Here is a 22,148-nt window from a genome sequence, read left to right as displayed (position 1 = left end):
TGTTTTGAGAAGGGACAGGCTGGAGAACAATTTCAGTGGCAATGGAAGGTTTGCTTTCAGTGGGGCTGTGTGGGAGAGAAAAGCAGCCAGGAGAGTAGACCAGACAAGCCCACCCACTGAGCTCACAAACCTGCAGGGGGCTCATGTCCAGGGTCAGGTGGTAAGCTGGGCATGGGCTCAGGGCACCAGTCGAGGAAGCAGAGTCCAAAGGTGTGACCAGTGCTGAAGGAGCCCATGGCAGGAAGGGTGGCAGCCTCACAGAGCCCCAGCAGGGAGGTGGCCCCAGGGAGCAGGAATGATGGTTCCTGTATCCAGCAGCTTTCAATCCCAATGGTTCTACAAGAGCAGTTTCTGGAGCTGGTTGAGGCAGGACCAGAGGCTGTGAGCGGAGGGCTGGAGAGGAGGTCCTGAGGACAGGGAAGACTTGGAGATTTGGGGCTAGGCTTTGCTCCTTCGTTGGCTCTTAGGACACTAGTAAGCAGGTCTTGCTTATGAGCTGAGGGGGGACCCTGTAGAGGGGGAGGCCATGGGCCTGGGGTCAGGGACAACCCTGAGAAAGCAGTCGCTTAGAGGAAAAACTGTTCTGGGTGCTGTGGTGGATGGACAGTGACCCACAGGAGTCCTCCTTTTGAGGGATGTTATAGGGCCACAAGGAGGCTGGTGCTCAGGAAGGTCACTCAGCAGGGACATGGTGGGGCTGCACTGGGGACCCACTACTTGAACTTTTTTAATGGCTACCTTGTGCCTTCCTTGCAGGTGGCATTCTACAACCTCTTCCCTTAGGCTTCTGGGACATGGTCCCTTACACCATGCAGGTGTACACAGCGTGGACTTGCATGTTGAGGGAAGAGCAAGGCTTCATGGTCATTCTTGGAAGGGCAGTCAGGCAGGCTCATCTGCACACAGAGAGTGACTTCGGATTCAAGGACAGAGCTGTGTCCCCAGTCATACCCCACTGCCATCCTATCTACTAAGTACCTCGAGGCAGGAGGACACAGGGACTCTGAGCCAAATGGCCCTGAGAGGGGTTCCTGTGCCACATGGGACAGAGCCCTCCAGTCTCTGGGTCTGTCCCAGGTCATGTTCTGATAATCTCTTAGACACATCTGTAACAAATTACATGTGTTCCCACTAGTGGGGTGTAAACACACCCCACTAGTCACCAACACAGTGGAGATGGCTTTATGCTCAGAAGGAGGAAAGTGGCTTAGCATTCAGATAGGTGCAGTAAACCTCTGACAGAGTCGGCATTGCTACCTTTCATGCAGCTGTGTGTTAGGAGAAGGTGACATTACCTGGCTAATGACATCCCTTGTAATCTCCCAAGGTTTGGCGATACATCTTTGCAAGAAGTCATCAATGTGGAGAGTTTGGTGCGGTTAAATTCCTACTTTGAACAATTTAAGGAAGTTTTGCCCGAGGATTGTAAGTATTTCTTCATTCACAATGGGTTTTGCCTGCTCACCTTTTTATCACTTTGGATGTCTAAGCTCAGACATGCTTACTCACATTGCCAGCTCACCCTGCCTGTGTGTGTACACACACATGCATGTGGTTTGCACTGTTTCTTCTCTCTTCCTTATCCTGGCATGCACACACATGCATGTACACACACACACGGCAGCCCGTTCACCTCTTCAGACTCTGGCTGGCTTGAATCCACACCCAGAGAAGCTCCCTCAGCTCAGCCCTCACTCCTCTCTCTGCTCTTGATCCTCCTCTAAGCTGTGTGATGTGGGGCTTTCGTGCACTGTCATAGTCGCTGATGCTCATTGCTGTGCTCTGTGGCATACATTGTGAACCTGCTGGTAGGGCCCGGGGGTTATCTACCCTTGGCCAGGGGAGCTGCTCATGAACCTCCTTCCATGGTGCTTAAAGTAAAATGCTAGGCAGACGCTGGGTGCTTATCGACGAGATGGCTCCCATTGTGGCATCCCCTTGGAGGGGCTCGAGAGGCGACAGCTGTTGTCCCTCTGCTGTTGCACGGCTCTAGTGAAGATGCTGCAGCAACGACTCTGACAGCCACAGAACTCAAGGAGAAGCCCAGGACCTTGCAGCACTATCTTTATACATGGAATTCTCTCCCGAATTCAACCCAGTAAATTTTCCCTGAGTGCCTACCCTGTATAAAGCACTGCGGGACCGGATGGTCAATGAGTCGTAGACTTGCCTTGGAGAGAAAGCAGATCGCAGAGTGCCCTGCCTCTCTGTGCAAGCACTGCCCCTAGGGGACACCACACGGGTGAGGAGACACATCCCCATGTCGAGTTATACTGATGTCCTGTAATGGGAGTTTCCAAAGACACATCAACTGGGAAGATGCGAACAGGCTTCACTTGCGTTCTTTTGAAAGGTGCTGTAGACCTTAGGGTTTGGAAACAGTAGTAGAACAGTACTGCTGGTGGAGTTTTACAGGTCAATGATGTGCCAGGCTCTGGGCTAAGAGTTCTGCACCCGTTTCCGCACTGAATCCCGCAACATCCCTGTGAGGTGGTTGTCAGTGTCTGTTTACAGACGAAGAAAAGGGTTGTCTGGCTCCAGGGCCTGTGTACATTGACAGTCACCGAAGCCATCCTGTAAGATACTGCAGAGGACCTTCTGAGCCATGTCAGGGAGTCTATATGACTGCAGTAGTGTTTCCTGGGAAGCAGTGTGGGAAAAGCTACCTATTCACGGATTTGTCTAGCCAGAATGTGTTGTTGGCTTTGGAGAGTTGCTTCACTCTGACTCTAACCTGGTGGTGACAGTGGGCCTGGGGAGAAGGGGCTAGCCATCAGGGAGAGTTTGGACTGAGGGTCAGCTTCTCGCAGCAGCTGCTGGGGAAGCGAGGGATGTACCATTGGGGAGCACTGAAGGGCTGAGGAGACAGTGAGCACAGCGCTGGCCTAGCTGAGCTTGTGGCACAGCCACCCATGGGGAGTGCAGACGTGAGGTGGAGCCCTTTCGTAGCTGAGGACTGTGAGTGGCAGGATGAGAAGGGGGCTGGGGACAGTATCTGGAGGAGGCCTGTGCTCTGGAGGCCAGTTGGGAAGAAGGGATTCAATAAAGGGTCAGAGATGGCATCGTGGGTGAGCAGGAAGGAAGCAGGAACTGGAAGGGCATGGGGTACCTCAGGCCTCTGGATCTGTGGATGAGGAGCCCCTGCTGATCACTCGGGGGACAGTCTCAGTGTGGTGAGGGGTGGGCTAGGGAATCAGGTGGTGATGACTGGCAGCGACTTGAGGGATGGGCTGTGGAGATGTTGGACACACCTCTGGAGTGCCAGAGGTGGTATCGGAGTGCTCAGAGGTCCAAGAGAAGGACCCAGGAGAGAGGTGCTGGAAGATGCAAGAAGACAGAGCTATAAGCCCAAGTCCTGCAGGGCCAAGGCGAGGCTTGTCCTGGCAAGGAGGAAGAGAGGAGGGGGGTAGGTATGTGAATGGAGGAAGTTCCAGGAACTTGGGTTGGGCGGCCTCAGTCTTCCCAGTAAAACAAGAGTTCTTTTTCTACTGAGCATGAGAGATGTGAGTGCAAAATCAGGGCATAGAGTGAAGGAGACTTGGCACAGATGTGATTGACGCTGTTGAGGCTGTAGCTCTCAGCCCTGGTCATACTCCAGAGAGTTTGGAAAAATACCGATGCCTGGGCCCCAGCCCAGAGTGTGGTGGGAGGGTCTGGACATCAGGGTCTCAGAAACTCCCCAGGTGTTCTGTGCCACAGCCAGCTTGGGAAACACGACATTAAGAGCTGAGTAAAGGGGTCCTCCAGGGACTTAGCTAAAGATCATCAGTAATGTGAGAGCTGAGCCCAGGAGCCCAGAAACTGGGGTGTCCTCGTGGTCTTCATTGGTGAATACGGTTAAAAAAGACAAGTTTGTCAAATCCTGTCATGAGCCAGACCACCCCTTTCTACACACTTCATGTGGATTATCGAATCTGATCCACATAGAAGCCCCAGTGGGGGAGCATTCCTGGGCAGTACCCACTCTCATGGACTCTTCTCTTTCAGGCTTACCTCGATCTCGGAGTCAGACATGCCTGCCAGAGCTGCTGCGGTTTCTGGGTCAGAACGTGCACGCCCGCAAGAATAAGAATGTTGACATTCTCTGGCAAGCAGCTGAGGTACTTACTATAGTGAGGAAAGGAGGCTGTTGCTATGCCCACTACCAAAGTCACAACAATGATATTAACAAATCAAAATCTCAGTCAGGAATGGAGAGAGCAAATTTTTCCACATGGACACGAGAGGAAGTCACTGAGTATGTTCTAAAACTCTGGAAGACACTGAACATTGCCTGTGAGCTTATTCTTTTGGGGCTGCCTGAGACAGCTTGACACACTTTATCCCTTGGAGCATTTAATAGCTGAGTTGATGTGATGACGATTGTCCCCTTCAGAAGCCTGCGTGGTCAACACTAGCTAAAACTCATTGCCTGTTGCATCTTTTATTAGGTTCAAAGGGAGACTGTGGTAACCTTTCAGGTCTCTTTAAACAATCTTTATTGCACATTGCAGTTCTGATCTGCTTGTTTTCCCAAGTACTTACCCTGCAAATATTTTCTCATAAATTTACTAGTAAAATTCCCAGTTATCACTTTGAGCCTGGGTATCATAGCCATTTCTTAGCTAGTTGTTCACTCACCCCTAGTGAGGGGGTGCAGTTAATTCTTCCCCGCAGCAGCAAAACCTACCTGGTACTGGGATTTGGCAGAGGTGACCCCTGTGGTGTTCTGGCTCCCTGCCCAGGCCTAAGGACAGGGGAAGGGTGGACACAGGAGAGAGGAGGCACTGCACTGCCCACTACGCCCGAGCCACTGCCCTGCAGCACAGAGCCTGAGCAGCAGTGGAGGCTGCTCCCTTGCAGCTTTCCTGAGCAACTCACTCCAAGCTGTCACCCTTGGCCAGGTGCGGTGGCTCACCTATAGTCCCAGTACTTCGGGAGGCTGAGATGGGAGGATCAAGATTAGCCTGGGCAACATAGCAGGACCTCGTCTCTATAAAAAAATTGAAAAATTAGCTGGGTATGGTGGGGGGGCACACCTGTAGTCCCAACTACTCAGGAGGCTGAGGTGGGAGGATTGCCTGAGCCCAGGCAGTTAAGGCTGTGGTGAGCTGTGATCATGCCACTGCACCTAGCCTGGGCGATAGAGTGTGACGCTGACTCAAAAAAATGAGTAAATAAAGTATCACCCTCTCTTGTCAGGAAAATGTTTCTCTGAGCCCTGAGTCTCTTCCACAGCAGTAAATGGTCTCACTTGCTTCCAGTGCTCCACGGCCATTTATAATCCTGCCTACAGCAGCACCCTGGAATCAAAGTTACATTATTTCCCCACTGAAAAGTATGACTGTTTACATAAAGTGGGATAAATAAAGGCTGTTAAGTGGTCTCACACCAGCTCATATCTGATTGTGCTGCCAAACGGGGTTGCCACAAATTACCAAAAAAACAGTAATTCTGTTTTAGAGCTTGCTGGATTTGGTGGCTGTGTACTGAGGATCATGGCTAGTGGTGCTATGTCCCTAATGTTCTTCCTGTCGGGGAGAGGAAGGGCTCTCAGATAGCCTTTTCCCAGTCTGGAAGCTGCTCTCACCATATGAGCCATTCAGTTGTGAGGAGGGACGTGCCTTGGCACTAATCCTATGTTTGTGGTGGGGCTGGCTGGAAGGGCCTGAGGAGCCTGGTAGGAGGTAGCCAAGGGGGAGTGGAACTTCTGAACTGTTCTTGTCTCCATGCATGAAGGAAGAGAGCAGGGGTCAGCAGGTCTATCCCCTGCCTTCCAGAAAGACCTGCAGATCTGGCTGAGGACTGTGGGCATCCTGTGAGTGACTCTGGCCTCCCCTCAGTGGGTCACCTTCACTGCCCTCTTTCCCTGAGGGATCAGCAGTCAGACATGAATCTAACAAGAAGCCCAGGCATGGTTTGGAAGGGGACAGCTGGTAAGGGTCAGTGAATGGACAGCGGTGCCACAAAAGGGAGGCCAGACCAAGAAGCGTCCGGTGGGCGAAGGCAGGTCGCACAGGGGACGGCCGGGATGAAGGCAGGCCTGTGAGCACCACGGCCTTGTGTTTGTAAGTGACTTGGCTTCTTTCACTGGTCTTGGAAGGACATGGAGCAGAAGCGGAAACTCTGGCCAGGCCTGGGTGCTGAGTTACTGCCCCACACCTTACTGGCCAGGCTAGGAGCCTCTCTGTGTGAAGCGTACTGCTGTTCTGTGGAGTGCCCCCTCCTGAGCGCAGCCTGTTTTTCTGTTGGCAGGTCTGCCGTCGCCTTAACGGGGTTCGGTTCACCAGCTGTAAGAGTGCCAAGGACCGCACCGCCATGTCAGTGACGCTGGAGCAGTGCCTGATCCTGCAGCACGAGCACGGCATGGCCCCACAGGTCTTCACTCAGGCCCTGGAGTGCATGCGCAGGTGAGTGCCGCTGCCCAGGCCATGCCCCGCCTGCCCTGGCCCGTGTAAACTGCAGATGAGCCAGTGCCGCTGAGCCTTCCCACGGGGCCTGCCCTGCATGAGCCCCTGACACCAGCCGTCAGACTCGAGTTTGACAGACTAGTCAAACTCTTGACACTCTCAAATTCAGACAAGGTTCTCTTGTAAGGCAAGGGGGGAAGAGCTAGCAACCTTTCTGAGCAGGACTGCCCTGAAAACCTGTAGACTGCGGGCAAACCAAGGGGTCAGACAGCAAAACAGGAAGCTGGGATGCAGCCGTGTGACACGCAGCATCCTCACGGCCACCAGCCTGCCTGTGGGTATGACTTAGGGCCAGTGCTTCCTCAGCAGGTACCTGCTGTTGACATGCGTGTCTACATAATATATGTTCATTTCCAAGCTTGAGGGAAGCAATGCGTCTGCAGGTTGCACCGGTTTGCTCCGCTGCTTCTCTAGCAGTCGACACAGTTTGCTTCTATGAGCAAAGTGTCAAATGAGTGTTTTATGGTGACAGCTGTCAGTGTGCCCTGGCGACCTCACCCTAATGATGTTTTGATTCTGAGGCAGCAGGCGTGTTTGCAGAATGAAACCCGGAACTAAAACTGTCCACTGTTGGTCGATGCCTTGTTTCAAGCACTGCTGGGCAGCCCCCACCTCACATACCAAAAGAAAGGATAAGAAACCTGGTTTTCCCGTCTCCTTCGATGTAGTCACCAATGCTGTTAAAGTCTCGTTTCCAACGGTCACTTCTACTGAATGTTTTGTATCATTTGTCCTCTCACCAAATTCTTTAAAGTGTTTAATTCTCTTATCCTTTCTGTATGTTTCTGCCGTTTGACCTTCTCACAATAATGCACAAAAGCAATGCCTGAGCGCCTGCCTCTTGATAACAGCATTTTGTAAAAACGGAATTGTTGTGTCCCTGTTTTGTCTTTCCAAGTTCATCTAAACCTCTCTGTTAAAGTTTGCCATCCTCTGCCCCAGCCTCAGAGAAGCAGTGGAGATTCGGAGACCCTTGCTTTGGGGTGCTTTTAAAAAGTTTTAATGAGCTTGAATGAGGACCTGACCATGGAGCCTCGGCGCCCTTCAGGCTCGCTGTCCAATGTGACCCTGGTGCTGGGGCACAGCAGCCACATCTGTGTCTGTTAGCTGTGCGGCGGCGAAGGGGCTGCTGTGGTGAGCTGCAGACCCCTGTCAGGGAAGACACGAGAAAGAAGCAGATGGGGATCCCTGGGGTTTAGCAGCAAAGTTCTGGATCAGGTCTAGTTAGTAGCTGAGGCCTGAGTTAGTCCTAAGACACGTGGAGATCTCCATCCAGTAATTGGACTCTTAAACAGATTCATCAAAAACAACAATTCATTCTAATTGCCTCTGAGCACAAAGGTCTCAGGAGACCAGGGCAGAAGTAGCTCCAGAGAGAGTCACAGCACCACTGTAGGTCTGTTGCTGAGTCCTGCACCCACGCAGGCCCATCTGCATGCCTGTAGCCCATCTGGGGCTGTGTGTGTGGGACAGCTATTACATCTGTTAGGATTTACAGCACACAAAGCACCTCTTATAACTTTTAATCCCATAAGTCATTGATACTCCTTGTAGGAAAATTAGAAAATCCAGATAAGCCCCTACACTGGCATTCACACACACATACCTTGTCCTCTAGGCCCCCGGCAAAAGAATCCTCTGTATTCCTACTATTAACAAGTAGCCCTGTTAACATTTGGATAGTCTCCCACAGACAGGTAGAGACCTGCATATGTACATATATATGGGTATGAGTGTGGTTAATCCATCCCTGAAATGCACACAAAAACACACACAGGCGCGCAAACACCCACCACAATTTGTCCAATCTGCTGTCATGGAATGTTTAGGCTGTGTATGGCTTTCCATCAAGGGTAGAGTGAATAGCCTTATATACGCTCCTGTCCACACTTGCCATATTGACTTGTTAAGTTTAGTTTTATACACCTTTGTAAGAAGTTTTAATAATTTTAATACAAATCACCAGATTGCTCCTGTGCCAGCCACACTGCTGCCTACAGCATCCCGGGTGCCCAGGTGCTACCCTGGCTGGCGCCATCACTATCTCTATTCTGAACACTTCTGAGGCTGTAAAGGGCACATTGTTTTTCTCCATTACAGCAAAGGACCCCGAGATCCTGAGTGGGGACAGATCTTCCCCATGTGGGAAGACTGTTCCTTGATCTCCTTCTGGCTCTCTAAACCCCACTGTCCCCTCCAATGACAGGTGTCTTTTAAATTTTCTTATTTTTTTCCTGAATTTTCTAAAATCCCCACAGTGAACATGTATTACTTTAATTAAGATTTAAAGAGTTATAAAAACAAAACAAAGCCTGACCACACTTCACCTCTGCCTGCCCCAGAAGCCTCACAGCAGCCCGTGCTCACCTCCGCCTTGAGCTGACTCTTGCTACGTCTCAGGCTCTTGCTGCAGGCATCTGTTTTAAGGTGACAGTGTTATGTCCGACTTCTGCATCTTCTGGACTTTCCATGTGGAAAAGACATGTAGCTCTTCAGTCAACTGCAGGCCCAAGGTGACTGGGTTGCCCAGTGGCAGTTCTGACTGCAAGGATAATCAGCACCTGCAGCTCAGCTGAGAGCCCTGAGAAGGCCGTAATAAACCTTGGCCCTGCCCTTGAATGAAGGAAGACATTTTGGTTCTCCCGCTTTCTCACTTGCATCTTATCAGATGGAAGAGTAGAGCATGCAGGCGCAGGGGTGGGGCCCAGGGTGGCACTCAGGCTGTCTCACTCCCAGAGGCCCAGGGTTAGCAGTGGCCAGCGCTGTGCTGTAAATGTCCAAAAATCAGCCCTCTCCCCCAAATCCCTGATCTGTAGTGTTTGCCAGTTTCTGAGGCATAAATCCTTCCACTCGGGCCCGTTTCAAGTTCCCGATGTGGCACCGCTGAACATGGAGTTGGGAAGAGATTCAGCTCCTGTGGGCTTTGTGAGCCAACTCCAGCACAGCACTGGGCTGAAACTCGCACAGAGTGGGCCCTCCCAAGTAGCCGGTGACCCTCTCAACCTATCCTGGCAGGAAATGTGATGATTGGTCACTGCTCGCCAACTTGGAGTGTGCCCTCTCAGAATGGCACATTCCAGCAGGGCACTTCCAGGGCTTCCTCTGGGAGAGCTGGGAAGACTCAGTGTGAGGAGAAAGCCTGGCCCTCCTGCCTCCCACCTCTGAGTGTCTCCTTCACAGGCTGCCTGCTGTGTCCTAGGACCTCTGGTTCTGTGTCACTGCTGCCACTTGGTGGACATGGATGTGCTAGAGTCGTGTGGTCCTAGGTACCATCTCACCTCAGTGTATTTCTTCTGTAGCACCCAAAGGGGGAAGAACCCTAAAATTTCCAAGGTGGGGTGGGTTGGACTCCATCCTTGGGGAACATCTTGTAGAACGGTGACTGGCACAGTTGGAGACAGCAGTTGCTCGTGCCCTGCCAACTGCTGAACCTGGGACCTCAGGCGGGACTGGCGAGGGCTCTGCCTTTGATTGGCACCTGAGGTAAATGGTTTTCATTTGTGTAGTGAATCAAGAGGCAGCTTTGGCCAACCCCCCGCTCAGCATCTGTGAGAAGGTCAAACCCCCAATGGTTCTTCATGTTCAGCTTGCTTCTCAGAGATCCTGTCTTTGCAGCATGTGGGGCATGGCAGGGCAGCATGGAGTTGTGCTTGGCCAACCGAGAGAGCGTGAACATGGAAAACCATTCATTCAACCTACATGTATTTATTTTCAGTAGATTGCAGTATTTTTTCTTATTTTTCACTTCTCTTTCTCTCCTTTTTTCCTGTAACTGTGCTGGTTTTGTTTTGGTCTTCCTCTCACACCTTTTTCTGCATATCATTTTTTCTTTCTGTTGTGGCTTCATTCCATTTTTTGTTAAAATCTTATCTTTTGATTCTCCTTTTCCCATACTTTTTGATAAAAATCCATCGCATGTGTCTTTTTATTTTTTTTCCCTTTCCTTTTTTCTTTTCCTTTCTCCCAAACTTTTTCCTTTTCACAGCATTGGAACACGGGAGGTAGTCACCCAGAAGAACTTGAGCGGCCTGGTGCCCATCCGAGACTTAAGGCTAGACCCCAGCCTCCTCTGTTCCATTCCTTTATTAGCTCTGAGCCCCAATTTACTGATTGTGTGGCTCTTTCTGAGCATAGCCTACCTGGTGACCAAATTGCGTTGCAAATAAATCTCACTCTGAAAATTTAATAAGTCACAAGAAAAACAAAAGTGCCAGAATATGTCCAGCTACCGTGCACCTAACTGGACAGAAGGAATGTGTCAAAGCGTGGTCTGCCAAGAAATATTTAATGCCTTACAGTTTGATGTTTTGTTCTTCTGAACTGTAAATATCTGCCAAATTATTTCACTAAGAGGACTTGTTTGTTTAAATCATGTAGCGTCTTCAGTGCTTGTAACATGTTCTTAAGGTGCCCTGTCACTGCATTATTTAACTGGCCTGGAATTACTTGTACCACATCTCTTACCTTTGGATGTAAAGCTACCTGTCACCTGTACATCTCGTGTGCCCTGTTTCCAAGAGAGAGGACTTCTGTTTGAAGAGAATCTGTATATTTGATACTATTCTTTAAGTGTGTTGCTAACCTTTCCTTTCCTTTTGAAGAACAATGAAAAGAAAGAGAGATGCTTTATAACTGCTCATCTAGGTCAACCTACTCATAGGACATGTACTTGCTGCTTTCATTTCAAAGCGAGTCCCTGAATTATAGTAGCAAACAGTTTGCAGAAACATAACGTTTCCTTGCTTATGTTTATTATTTCCAAATGGGGACGACACAAAGCTGTGAATACAATACTACTACATTGTACCAAGTCAGGCACATAAAGATAACTTCGTGTTGCATGTGACTTTAGATTTGCTCTTAACTCTTAAAGGATCATTCAGCTGATTTCAGGAATTAATGCATATAGCAACAAGTGGCTGTTCAAATTATCTATCTATATATTTGTTTATTTTTATTAGCCTAGCATTTTTCATTTAAAAGATGACATATTTAATTCCAGATTAAAGTCCAGACAGCTTTTCTCTCCTACTAGTCAAATATGGTTAATAATGAAAAAAATTCAAAGAAAAATTGCCCAAAAGATGATCCTTAGCTTTCGGGCAGTTGTGGTAGATGGAGCTGTGAGAGAGGAGGGGTCGCTTTGGTTTCTGCTCTTATCATTCTTAATTTTAACGTGGCAATGTCCTCAAAATGGAATGAGTTGTAACCTTAACCTTTGTCTGTGATAGAGGGTAATTATACACCTTAAAGGCAACCAAATAAATTAGGGGACAATTCCAAACACCCTGTTTAAGGAATAGCAGCTTCTCTGTTTCTCGGTTCGTATTATGTTGTGCTTCTGGTTTCTGCCTCCAGCTGGTTCCCTGTGCACTGTATCTATGAAGTGGATTTCTTTTCACCAATCTAGAAAAATTGGAGTGGATTCAGAGAAGTTTGCTTTTCCAGAAACTTGACACCTGGGCATGCACAGAAACCCAATCCACCACAAAATCTGGCCTCTCCAACCTCTCTCCCAGACTCCCAGATCTTACTCTGGAGTTTCTTTGATTTGGCATCAGCTCAGTCTGGGTTCTGGGAATCCCAGGGGCAGTTATCAAGGAATGGCAAATGCCCAACTCAGACTTTGCATTCTAAAGTGTAAGACGGTCCTCATCACTACCCAGGAACACCCTTCTTTCTAGACCCCCTGAGCACTGAAGGACCCTTCGGGCATATTAGGATTTGTGTCATCACTGTAGGTGAGTTCACTCTTCTCCAGGTGCAGCGTGTCTACTTGTCATTTCTAGAATAAGTTAGTTGGCTGCTCTGACATCCTTCAGTAGGAAGTCTCTCACCAAATGTCAACTGATGGGTGGTGTTACGTTTTGGCAGCATGGTACTAGTCACCAGACAATGACCCGTTTAGTCTATGGTTCTTTGAAAGATGTGTTCCCCATTTGCCCTCTTTGACATTAAGGTACACGCTTCAGCTCTCCAAGACCGTTTTGTTTGCTTGATATGAAAGCGGGAACGTGGAGTTCACAGCCTTATTCAGTTCCTATTCCACAGCTCTGGGTAATGTGCTTCTGATGATCGCAGTGGTGACATGTGCCCAGGCCCACCTCCAGGGTGGTGCTAGTGGCTGTACAGAGGCCATGCACAGAGGAGGGAGGCCCTCTGACTACATGTGACAACCTTTCCTCTCCCACGGCCTGAGGGTGCTTCTGTAGCCCTCTCCAGGTCCTCTCCAGGACCCTACCACACAGCACAGGAAAGCTGTGACCAGCCAGAGGAGCCCCTCCAACGGGACCCAAGGACACCTTCCCCTCACCATCAGCTGTCATGGTACCAGCTCACCTTCATGGCCTGTGTGGACTTGGCTGTGGTGTTGAGAGGGAGATGGGACCTAACAGAAAGATGAGAAGATTTCTCATTTCTCCTCCTGAGGCTGGGTCTAAAGGCAGTCCACTGTGCCTAGCAGTCAAGGAGAACCAGCACTGGAAAGGACACCCTGAGATCACTCCAGGCTTATGAATCAGGCAAAATACATACCCAGCATCTTATCTGCTTTAGTGGGAAATAGGCAAGAAGAAACAAAGATGGGGAGATGATTCAAGAAACAGGAGTCATGGATGTTTGGTGATTGTTTTTAGGCTGTTTCTATAGTCACATTAGCACCGAGGCATTGTCGATGTCAACCAGTTCTGGGTATTCCTTATTAGATAAGCTTTCTGAAGTTAGAGAAACCATACCCAGGAGTGGCTCTCTTTGGATGGTCTTATAAAACTGTTGCATAAGTTTTTTCAACTAGTGTGACAGACACCACTTACTCCTATGGCTTGGTTCCAGCAGAGATCTTAACACAGTGACCTATTTCCCCTCCACAAAGCCTTAGGAGAGGCAGCCACTCCCAATATCTACCATAGGACCACTAAGACACTGATGCCTCCAGATGAGTTCTAAAGTGGAAGAGCCCACCAGAAAGGGAAAACCAGAGGTTTCCCTAAAATCAGTTGTAATTTGGGGTTTCCATTCTGATTTTCACTTCAAAAATGAATGTCCTTGAAAAGAACTAATTTATTGCTATAATACAAAATCATCATGGAGCTTTGAAATAATTAAATCCCTCTTGCTAAAATCTATTCAAGACCTTCTCAACACATTATTGACTCCTAAAAATCATGCAGCCAGTGTGATCAGTGAAGGTGTTCTGTCCTGGGGCAGCAAGCTGACCTCTGTAGTGGGAAAAGCCTGTCAGCATAGCACACCCTGCCTCTGCATGCCTAGGCCCGAACCCTAGTGCCAGTTTGTCTAAAAATGCAGATAATGGGATGATAGTGTCGGCATGTGGATTGATTGCATCAGCCAAATTTTGTGAATTCAGACATTTGGGGGAAAGTAAATATAAATCAACAACTAAATTGGAATGAGAGTGAAATATTGATTACAATTTCATATCCAAGGTATTCAGCCAGCTAAACTAGGCATTAGCTCCTTTAACCTGTAAATAAAAGATAATGGCAAAGTTTACTAATTATTCTTCCTTGTTCCTCAAGGCAATTTAGTGTCTACTAGTGATGGTGGTTTTTGAGAAGTTTGTACGTTTCTATATAAATGGAGAAGCCATATCTGAAATAATCCGTTAATGTAAGAGCTTCCAAAGATTAAAGGAATTCACTCTGCAGAGGAACCTATAGCTTCTGCTTTAGATGGAAATACATTTTTGGTTACTCAATGTTAGGCAAACATGATAATTATTTCCTCTAGGGGAACCTGCCCATTGAGGTCTTGGTGTTCAGCTCAGATGACGCACATCCTAGCTGAGGACTTGAGTCTCTGTGACAAGAAAGCATATCTGAGTTACCAAACTAGTTAATAAAAACCAGGTGGATATTTTCTAAAATACTGGAGCTTTTGAATAAAAATTACTGTCTTACCAAAAATATTTTACATGTTCTTGATAATGAGACTGTCATTTTCACTTTAAAAAGCTTGAGCAATTGCCACTGATATTTTTTTTAAATGCATGATAATAATGATCTTCATAAAATTTGGATTTTTTTTAAAATCACTGTTTCTTGGTAACTGCAAATTTTACATCTCATAAGGGAGATTTTTGTACTAAATATGGTAGCTAGTTGATATCATTGCTAGTTTTAGAATATAAAAATATCAAGTTACACTGTGCTGTGAGAAGTCATTTATATTTAAAATTGCTTTTGCCTGTTAATTTTATGTCTGCACCAGAACATTTCCCAGAGAACTCCCTTGATGCTCTCACTGAGAATGTGAGGCCAGCCTACAGCTCATCCTCCTGTGCAGCATTCGTTTTACCCACGGGTTGTCATGACAGTCTCCATCAAATACAGCTGGGATGATGCTTACAAGCAAGTTCTCTAGGGAAGGGCGCCTGAGGCCTCTCACTGGCTCAAGTGGCACTTGTGCAACAGGTGACCACATGAGGGCAGCACATCTGGAGGAGAAGGGTGGCTGGCTGCCACCAGGAGACCTCGGTGGGGTCCCTCCTTCCTGACACTCCTGCCCTGACAGCCAGGCTGCTCTGCAGACAGTGCGTGGGCCCACTGGATTGCTCTGTGCTTAGAGCAGCTGTCCCCTAGTGGAGACAGCATGTGAGCACAGCCTTCTCAGCCAGGGCTTTGCTTCGTGTTGGACACTGCAAGGGAAGTGAGCCTTTTGAATTCGATGCGATTACAGCTCTTTAAAGGCTTTGGTAAGAGCAGTGATGTTTCTCTTTCTACTTAATTGGCTGTGTATCAGAACCTTTGAGCCACAGGTTATGGCAGAACTACAAATAACTAGACGTGAGATGCAAGACATTACTCACTTTAAAAAAGAGTTTGCTTCCATTTAGATAGAGCACTGCTTGTGGAAATGCAGAACTCACAGCCCCATACTGCATGCATCCATCTCTGTGCTTCTCAGTTGCCGTGTTCAGAACCCTGCCATCTTGCATATGTATTTGTTGTAAATGAGGCTAGCACCCATTTAAATTAATCAATCTTTTTTTTAATGTTATGAAAATAATCAGTTCATTTCATCTTAGTTTAAGTCTTTTCTTTTTTCCTTTTTTACTGCTGTCATTTCTTGTGCTTGTTTTTTCCCCAGTGAGGGTTGTCGAAGAGAAAATACAATGAAGAATGCTGGAAGTCGCAAATATGCATTTAATTCCCTGCAGCTGAAGGCTTTCCCCAAGCATTACAGGCCTCCCGAAGGGACTTACGGAAAAGTTGAAACTTGAACACACGGTTTTCTCTAATTAGCTGTTACATAATCAATGTGGGTACCCTCTAGTGTCATATATGAATTCTTCAAGAAGACCTGAAGGATTGGTTTTTATTTTTTGTGATTTTTAAAAAATATTTTACTGAAGAGTCTCTGGAGCATGATTTTTTCCCCCCATTGGAATTAATAGGAGGTAATGTTTGGCTCAATCGCATGGATAGTAATGACTGGCCTTTTAAATGGCCTTGGGTTGTAGCTACACAGATATCACCAATAGTTACCTATATGAATCAAGCTAGGTTTGTCTGAAATGCTAGAAGATTTTTTTCAAATGCCTATTTAGGCATTGCTCAACCTTATTTTTACTGAGTAACTAGAAAATGACCATTGGATTACAATCTACTTTTTAAAAATCTGAACATAAAACAGTAAACAGTAATCAAATAATTGAATCCTACGCAGACCAGTAAATGTTAAATGTTAACTCAAGTTTTGGGGAAAGAAGCTAGCATTATCTCTTGCAGTGAGGTAACTGGTTCTAATGAATTAACCTATCTATACTATCACTGTGGGACCAGAAGTTGAAAGAAAAATTGGTAAATCAGCCTGTGAAAGACTTTTTTTTTTTTTTTTTTTTTTTTTTTTTTGAGTCGGGGGTCTCACTCTCACCCAGACTGGAGTGCAGTGTTATGATCACAGCAATCACGACAATCACAGCTCACGGGAGTCTTAACCTCCTGGGCTCAGGCAGTTCTTCCACTTCAGCATCCCAAGTTGCTGGGACTGCAGGCCCATACCACCATGCCCGGTTAATTTTTAAATCTTTTTTGTAGAGACGAGATTTTGCTATGTTGCCCAGGCTGGGCTCAAGCAATCCACTCACCCCAGCCTCCCAAAGTGCTGGGATTACAGGCGTGAGCCACTGTGCCCAGCCAGTAAGACTTTATTAGAATGTAACACTTGCAAAGTAGCCCACACAATTGGGGCCACTCTTCTTTCTGTCCCTCATGAGTTACAGAACAGGGTGTCTGCCTGAGACGTAAAGCCAGTAGTAAGGTCCCGTGAGGCTGCATCCTGTTCTCTGAAGCTCCATGTCCAGGTCATCCCATGCCCACAGGGCACATCTCCCTTTCTTCTCTGAACATTGAGTTATTTTATTCGAGGACCTCAATGTGGCATGTCTGATGATGTCTGAGATACAACACTCCAGTAGGGAATCTATGACTGTAGACATAGTGGAAACCTAAATATTTTCACAGCAAACGTTCTTCTGCAGGATTTCCAGTAAAACTTCTAAAAAACAATACAATCATGTTTGAATGTGATAAAAGTGTCTTACTTTTAGGTTTGCAATAATTGTTAATTACCTGTTCTTACTCTGTTATATAAGATGACGAGGCACAGTTGAAATTATCTCCTCAAATGGGATTTCGAAAGGGATTTATGGGCCATAAAACTTAGGAATTTCATAGAAAATTTTGTCTGATCATCTTTTGTAAGATGACGATGAGTCTTATCTGCACATAGCAGAGTTTTTTCCTCGGGGTTTATATGTTTTATCGATTTTGTTTATGATAATTATGTTTACATGTTATTTAAAAGGCTGTAAAAGAGTTATGTGGCACATATTAATGATGCTGATCCTAATGATTTGTGAACCTCTTGGAAGTTCTTATATCTAAGTATCTAGATATTATTCTTTTGGCTCCTTTAAAAACATGTCACAAACTTGGGCCTGGGGTGCTGAGGCACAGGGAGGGCACCTCATTGGCAGGGACACGGAGAGGTGGCATCTGGTAGGGGTGGGGTGGAACCGGGTCACCTTTCAGATTCCTTCCTGCTCCAAAATCAGTTTGCAGACAGCCTGCTGTCCCCTGATGCCTGCCAGGAGGAAGATGTAAGCCGGTGTGGAGGACACTTCAATGAGGGATGCCACTCTCTGCCCTCCTCGCAGCTGGGCTCACTGTGGCCATGGGAGGCAGAGAAAGGCCTCCGCCAAGCCTGCTGCACAGGTGGTGGCTGGTGTCAGAGTATCTTTAAGCGGCAATCCCTGCTTGAAGGCAGTTTCAGGATGGCTGGTTTCACCTTTCACCTCTTCGCCATTCCATTTAATTTGCAGTATTTTAGTTCTGTCTTTTTTAACTTTTATTTTAACACCACTACCCTTTAAAATTTTTTTCGTTTTCTAAAACTGTCATCCATACTGTTTTCAGATTTTCTTTGTCTGAAGAGCATTAAGTATCGCATTTATCAAAGGGAATATAGCAAATGTTGAGACGCCTGTCAGCAGTTTTGCACGTTGACATCTTTATATGATTATCTTCCCAAGTTTTGCTTTGTGTTATGGGTCGCCATAAAGCTCTAAGACTGGCTAATCATGTAGAAAGGATTCCGTTGCAGTCTTCTCTCTGATGGGTTGCTGCTGGGCTCACAGTGGTGTCGCAGTGTTTCTGAGCCTGGGGGCGAGGATGCACTGCACAGCCTGGTGGCAGGAGGCTCCTCTCACCAGGGGAGCCTGGTGTCCAGACGCACAGGGACGGTGGCTTTGCAGGTGACTGGAAAAGAGAGGTTCCGTCCAGAGCTCCTTCTGATGCCTCCCCGTTGAAAGAGAAATGCCATCTGGAAAACCGGGGAAGGATGTGGATTCAGTCAGCTCCTGCAGCACAGTTGCCTTTAGTTTCCTCTAAAGATGTAAAAATATTGTATAATACAGTTTTGTCCCCACACAATTGTATTTGCCAAGCTTAGTGAGTTACAATACTTTTATTTATTTGTTTCGGGCGGTATTAATATATATAAACATAAAGTTACTGTTTTATATATTCTCAGCTCATTCTGAGCCATGTATGCTGTAAATGTGCTAGTCTTTAGAATGACAAAAATAAATAACTGACAAGAATATCCAGCCTGTCTGACCTGATTCATCCTGTTACATTAGAAGGCCTGGCTCCGTGGCCTGCCTCTCACTGGGCCATCATCACATTGAGGGCACAGATGCTGACTGCGTATGTTTGTAAACACAGGAGGGACCATGCGGAACTCTATTTTATAACCTTGTTTTTGCCTAATTTGAAGCAGAGGGCAGCCCGGTGTGGGGCTACGGGCATGGACTTTGGCAGCAAAAGACACAGGTCCCAGTACTGGTTCTGCCACTCGCTGGCTGGTGAGTCTGAGCCAGTTACGTACCTCTCTGAGCCTCCATTCCCTCATGTGCAGAGTGTGGACAACAACAGTACGTCCCTCATAAGGTCCCGGCGAGGCGTCTGAGCGGTAAGTGTTCCCCAGAGCCAGGCCACACCTCGAAGGGATGCCTCCTCTCCCCACCCTGTCACATTTGGCAAATGGGTAGTAACTGGGGCTTATTAGCAGTGATCACTGCCCAAGCTATGACATCGGTCCCATTCGCTCTGAATTCCCCCCCCTTGGTCCCCTTTGGTGCCTCAGTGCTATCTTTGCCACGATTCCTCCTGCACCAGGCCCCCGGGGCCTTCTGGCCAGCCCAGGCAGGTCTGTCACAGCCTGTTGTGCCACCTAACAGAAAAAACCTGAGGAGACAGGGTAGAGAGGGAGAAAACATGCTGCCGTTTCCCTAGCTCGGGAGAGGGTGCCTGTGCTAGAGACGGTGGCATGGACACAGCACTTCACTGCCTCGCCCTCCTTGCCCCCTGGCCCTCCCTTGGGTTCTGTGGCTGCCTCTCTCCTGGTTAACCTGCCTCTCTGACCCTCCCTCCTCACTCAGATTTGCTCGTCATCCTCCACCCACCACTAAGATTGTGGTGCTCCCAGGGTTCTGTCCATAACTTTCTTCTTAGGATGCTCTTCCTGAACAATCTTAGCTGTTCTTACTTATATGCTAGTGACTCTCATATGCTAGTGACGCCCACATTTCTAGATTCATCCCAGACTCTCTCCCAAAGTCCAGATCCAACCATTTTGTTGGTCGTTTTACTTATCTCTTGCATGCTCATGCCCTCTCCTCCTCTAAGTGGTATAAACCCTCCACCCCATGATAAAGGACTTCACCTTCCACCTCGGGGTCACCTTTTCCTTTCACATCCCATCAACCACTAGGATCTTTCCCTATCTTTTCAATCTCTCTCCCGCTTATCCCGTCATTTCCATCCACACACAGCCCTGGTCAGTGGCCAAGTCCCCTGATCTGGGCCACTCCTGAGCCGCCTCATTCCTCCTCCAAAGTTCAGGTATGCCTTCCTCTGGTGATTTCTCCCCCATGGAATGAGTTGGCCCTTAAAAATGTTTCCCTCATTCGGTGTTAAATATGACTGTTAGATCCTGTCCACCATGTCATTCGCCTTTGTATTCACAAGAGCACATGCAGTGGTAGGAGCTCATCAAAATGTTTATTGAATAAACAGATGACAAATGGTATTTTTGTGGCATTCAATTGAAATCGTCCTCTTTCAGCACTAGGCAACCCTTCTGCTTCTCTCTCTGTATAATTGGTTATTTAAATGTATCACAAGGAGCCAAGTTGAAAAAGTCAAAGGAGAAGGCAGCCTTAAGAGCAGACTGTGGCAAACCCGAGGACAGTGGTGTTCTTGGGGGTGAGCAGGAGTCTGATGAAATTCAGGGCTAAAATGACAGTGTCTACTGACCTGGAGGGCAGTTACATGACAACAGCTGTGGAGTCATTTGTTAACATAAAAACATCGTATTTACTTCTCTGTATGTTGGCTATTTTGACAGAATCAAATGTTAAAAACCCGCCATTCAGTGAACAATCCGAAAATGAAGTTAAGAAAACAATCCCAGGAGCCTGGCGCCCCCTCCCTGGCCCTGGATGCCACGTCCCCTCCACTCGCACTGCAGGGACGCGCAGGATACTCGGGCTGTAGCGACTCCTGTCCCTTGGACGCTGCCTCCCAGACACCAGGCCTCCAGACCCAGCCTGCGCCTCACTGGCCTCCACCCCCGGAGGCTAATGGGGCCTCCCCTTGCGGCCGCCGCCTACTACCCTGCCTGCTCTCCTGCTGCCACAGCCAGGAGCCCAAAAGACCTACCTGGAAGACCTTTTAGCACTCCCGGAGTATGAATTGGCTCCATCCAAGTTAGAAGAAAAAGGTGATGTTTATCTCATTCCAGCCCAGGGATTGCCCCGGTCGTGCGCTGTAGAAGATGTGCTTAACTTTTTCTCAGACTGCCGAATCTACAATGGCGAGAATGCGTATTTCTCTTAGACAGAGATGGGAATCGATGGAGTGATGCCTTAATTGAAACTGGTTCCATTTTGGACTGATCCTTGTTGCCTGCAACAGCATCCTCTTGGGCATGGAAGTGCATGTCAGCTTCTCCAGTGGCCTGCAAGCTTAGATAAGCACAAAGCAGGATGTGCAGAGCCTTAGATAAGCACAGCATGTACATGGGTCAGCACCATGTGGAAGTACATGAGGTAAACAAGATGTGGATGCCTTCATGAGGAGCTGCAGGTCAGATCTTCACCTGTGGGAAATGATGGCCTGGTTGGCTGGAGAGGACTTCCTTATAGGTGCAGTGAGAAAAACATTGTGGACTTCTTTGCAGGGCTGAATGCAGTTGAACTTACTTTTGTGATGGACTACAGAGCGAGAAGAAAAACGGGATGCCTACGTGCAACTTGAAGCAGCAGAAATGGCCAACCAAGCCCTGTTGAAATACAGGGAAGAAACTGGTAACTGATGCATAAAACGTATTTCCAGAAGGAATGAAGTTCGAACACGTTGGCTCTCATAAGGGAAAGAAGATGGCATCCTCTCCTACATTTAAGTACCTGTATATAACTAAGCCAGAAATGGTCTTTGAAAAACATGAAATAAATGATATTTGGCCCATGGCAGCTTTTGAAAGTGAGAAAGAAATAGAATTGCTTGAGGAGGTGTCAGAAGAGCATCCAGAGGCTGTTGGTTTTGGAAGTATGCCTTCTCTGCACTTTGTCCACATGAGAGGATTGCCTCTCCAAGCCACTGCCCAAGACAGTAGAAACTCTTTTGCTCCACTGAAGCCTGTCAGAATCACTATGGAAGACAGTGCCATGGGGGGCACCCCAACATTAGTGGTAGCTGGAGGCTGAGAGTGAGCAGGGAGGGTCAGAGAGAGAGATTGACCGGGGGAGAGGCAGGCCACTGGAGAAGCTGATGTGCACTTCCAGACGCAAGAGGATGCCGTTGCAGGCAACAAGGATCAGTCCCATGCTCACCACGGGTTTACTAAACTGTTCCTGAATTCGTGTCCAAAAGGAAAATAAGACTTCCAGGGGATCTGGCTAATAAGGATGAAGGAGAAGCATTTTATTTGCACATCTTTCTTGAACACAGGATATAAAGTTCTAGTTTATTAGCAGCAGCTGCTAGAGAAAGGATTTTGCTGTTTGGGGTTAATTGTCTCTAAGAAAAATGTCTCAGTGGACTGTTTAGAGACAGGAAGGAAAGATTCGATTTAGGATTATGAAATAAACTACAAATTAAAATTTTTGTGTAC

The 22,148-nt window shown here is 47.5% G+C and overlaps 1 protein-coding gene and 1 pseudogene across 9 annotated transcripts in view; both read left to right on the top strand.

Moving 5' to 3' along the window:
• The window catches only part of INPP4A (inositol polyphosphate-4-phosphatase type I A), a 67,653-nt gene extending 51,529 nt beyond the window's left edge, over nt 1–16,124 (top strand). For 7 of the 9 annotated variants that reach the window (XM_021716557.1, XM_008066054.1, XM_021716553.1 and 4 more), the window contains 4 exons: nt 1,328–1,425; nt 3,988–4,100; nt 6,235–6,389; nt 15,558–16,124. In XM_021716557.1, coding sequence (XP_021572232.1) covers nt 1,328–1,425; nt 3,988–4,100; nt 6,235–6,389; nt 15,558–15,690 — 499 coding nt within the window. In that variant the 3' untranslated portion in view covers nt 15,691–16,124. Of the gene's footprint in view, nt 1–1,327; nt 1,426–3,987; nt 4,101–6,234; nt 6,390–10,434; nt 11,712–15,557 lie in introns of those variants that run through there. The other 2 variants (XM_021716555.1, XM_021716554.1) reach the window with 1 other exon arrangement.
• A 4,351-nt stretch (nt 16,125–20,475) lies between these two features.
• Nucleotides 20,476–21,915, top strand: LOC103268479 (annotated as a pseudogene).
• The last annotated feature ends 233 nt before the right edge of the window (nt 21,916–22,148 follow it).

The sequence above is a fragment of the Carlito syrichta genome, unplaced genomic scaffold (assembly GCF_000164805.1).
Source record: "Carlito syrichta isolate Samal-C Ts95f unplaced genomic scaffold, Tarsius_syrichta-2.0.1 Scaffold308837, whole genome shotgun sequence".
In the NCBI taxonomy this organism is placed as follows: Eukaryota; Metazoa; Chordata; class Mammalia; order Primates; family Tarsiidae; genus Carlito; species Carlito syrichta.
The sequence above is the reverse complement of the archived record's forward strand: the minus strand, read 5'-3'. Positions and strand labels throughout refer to the sequence as shown.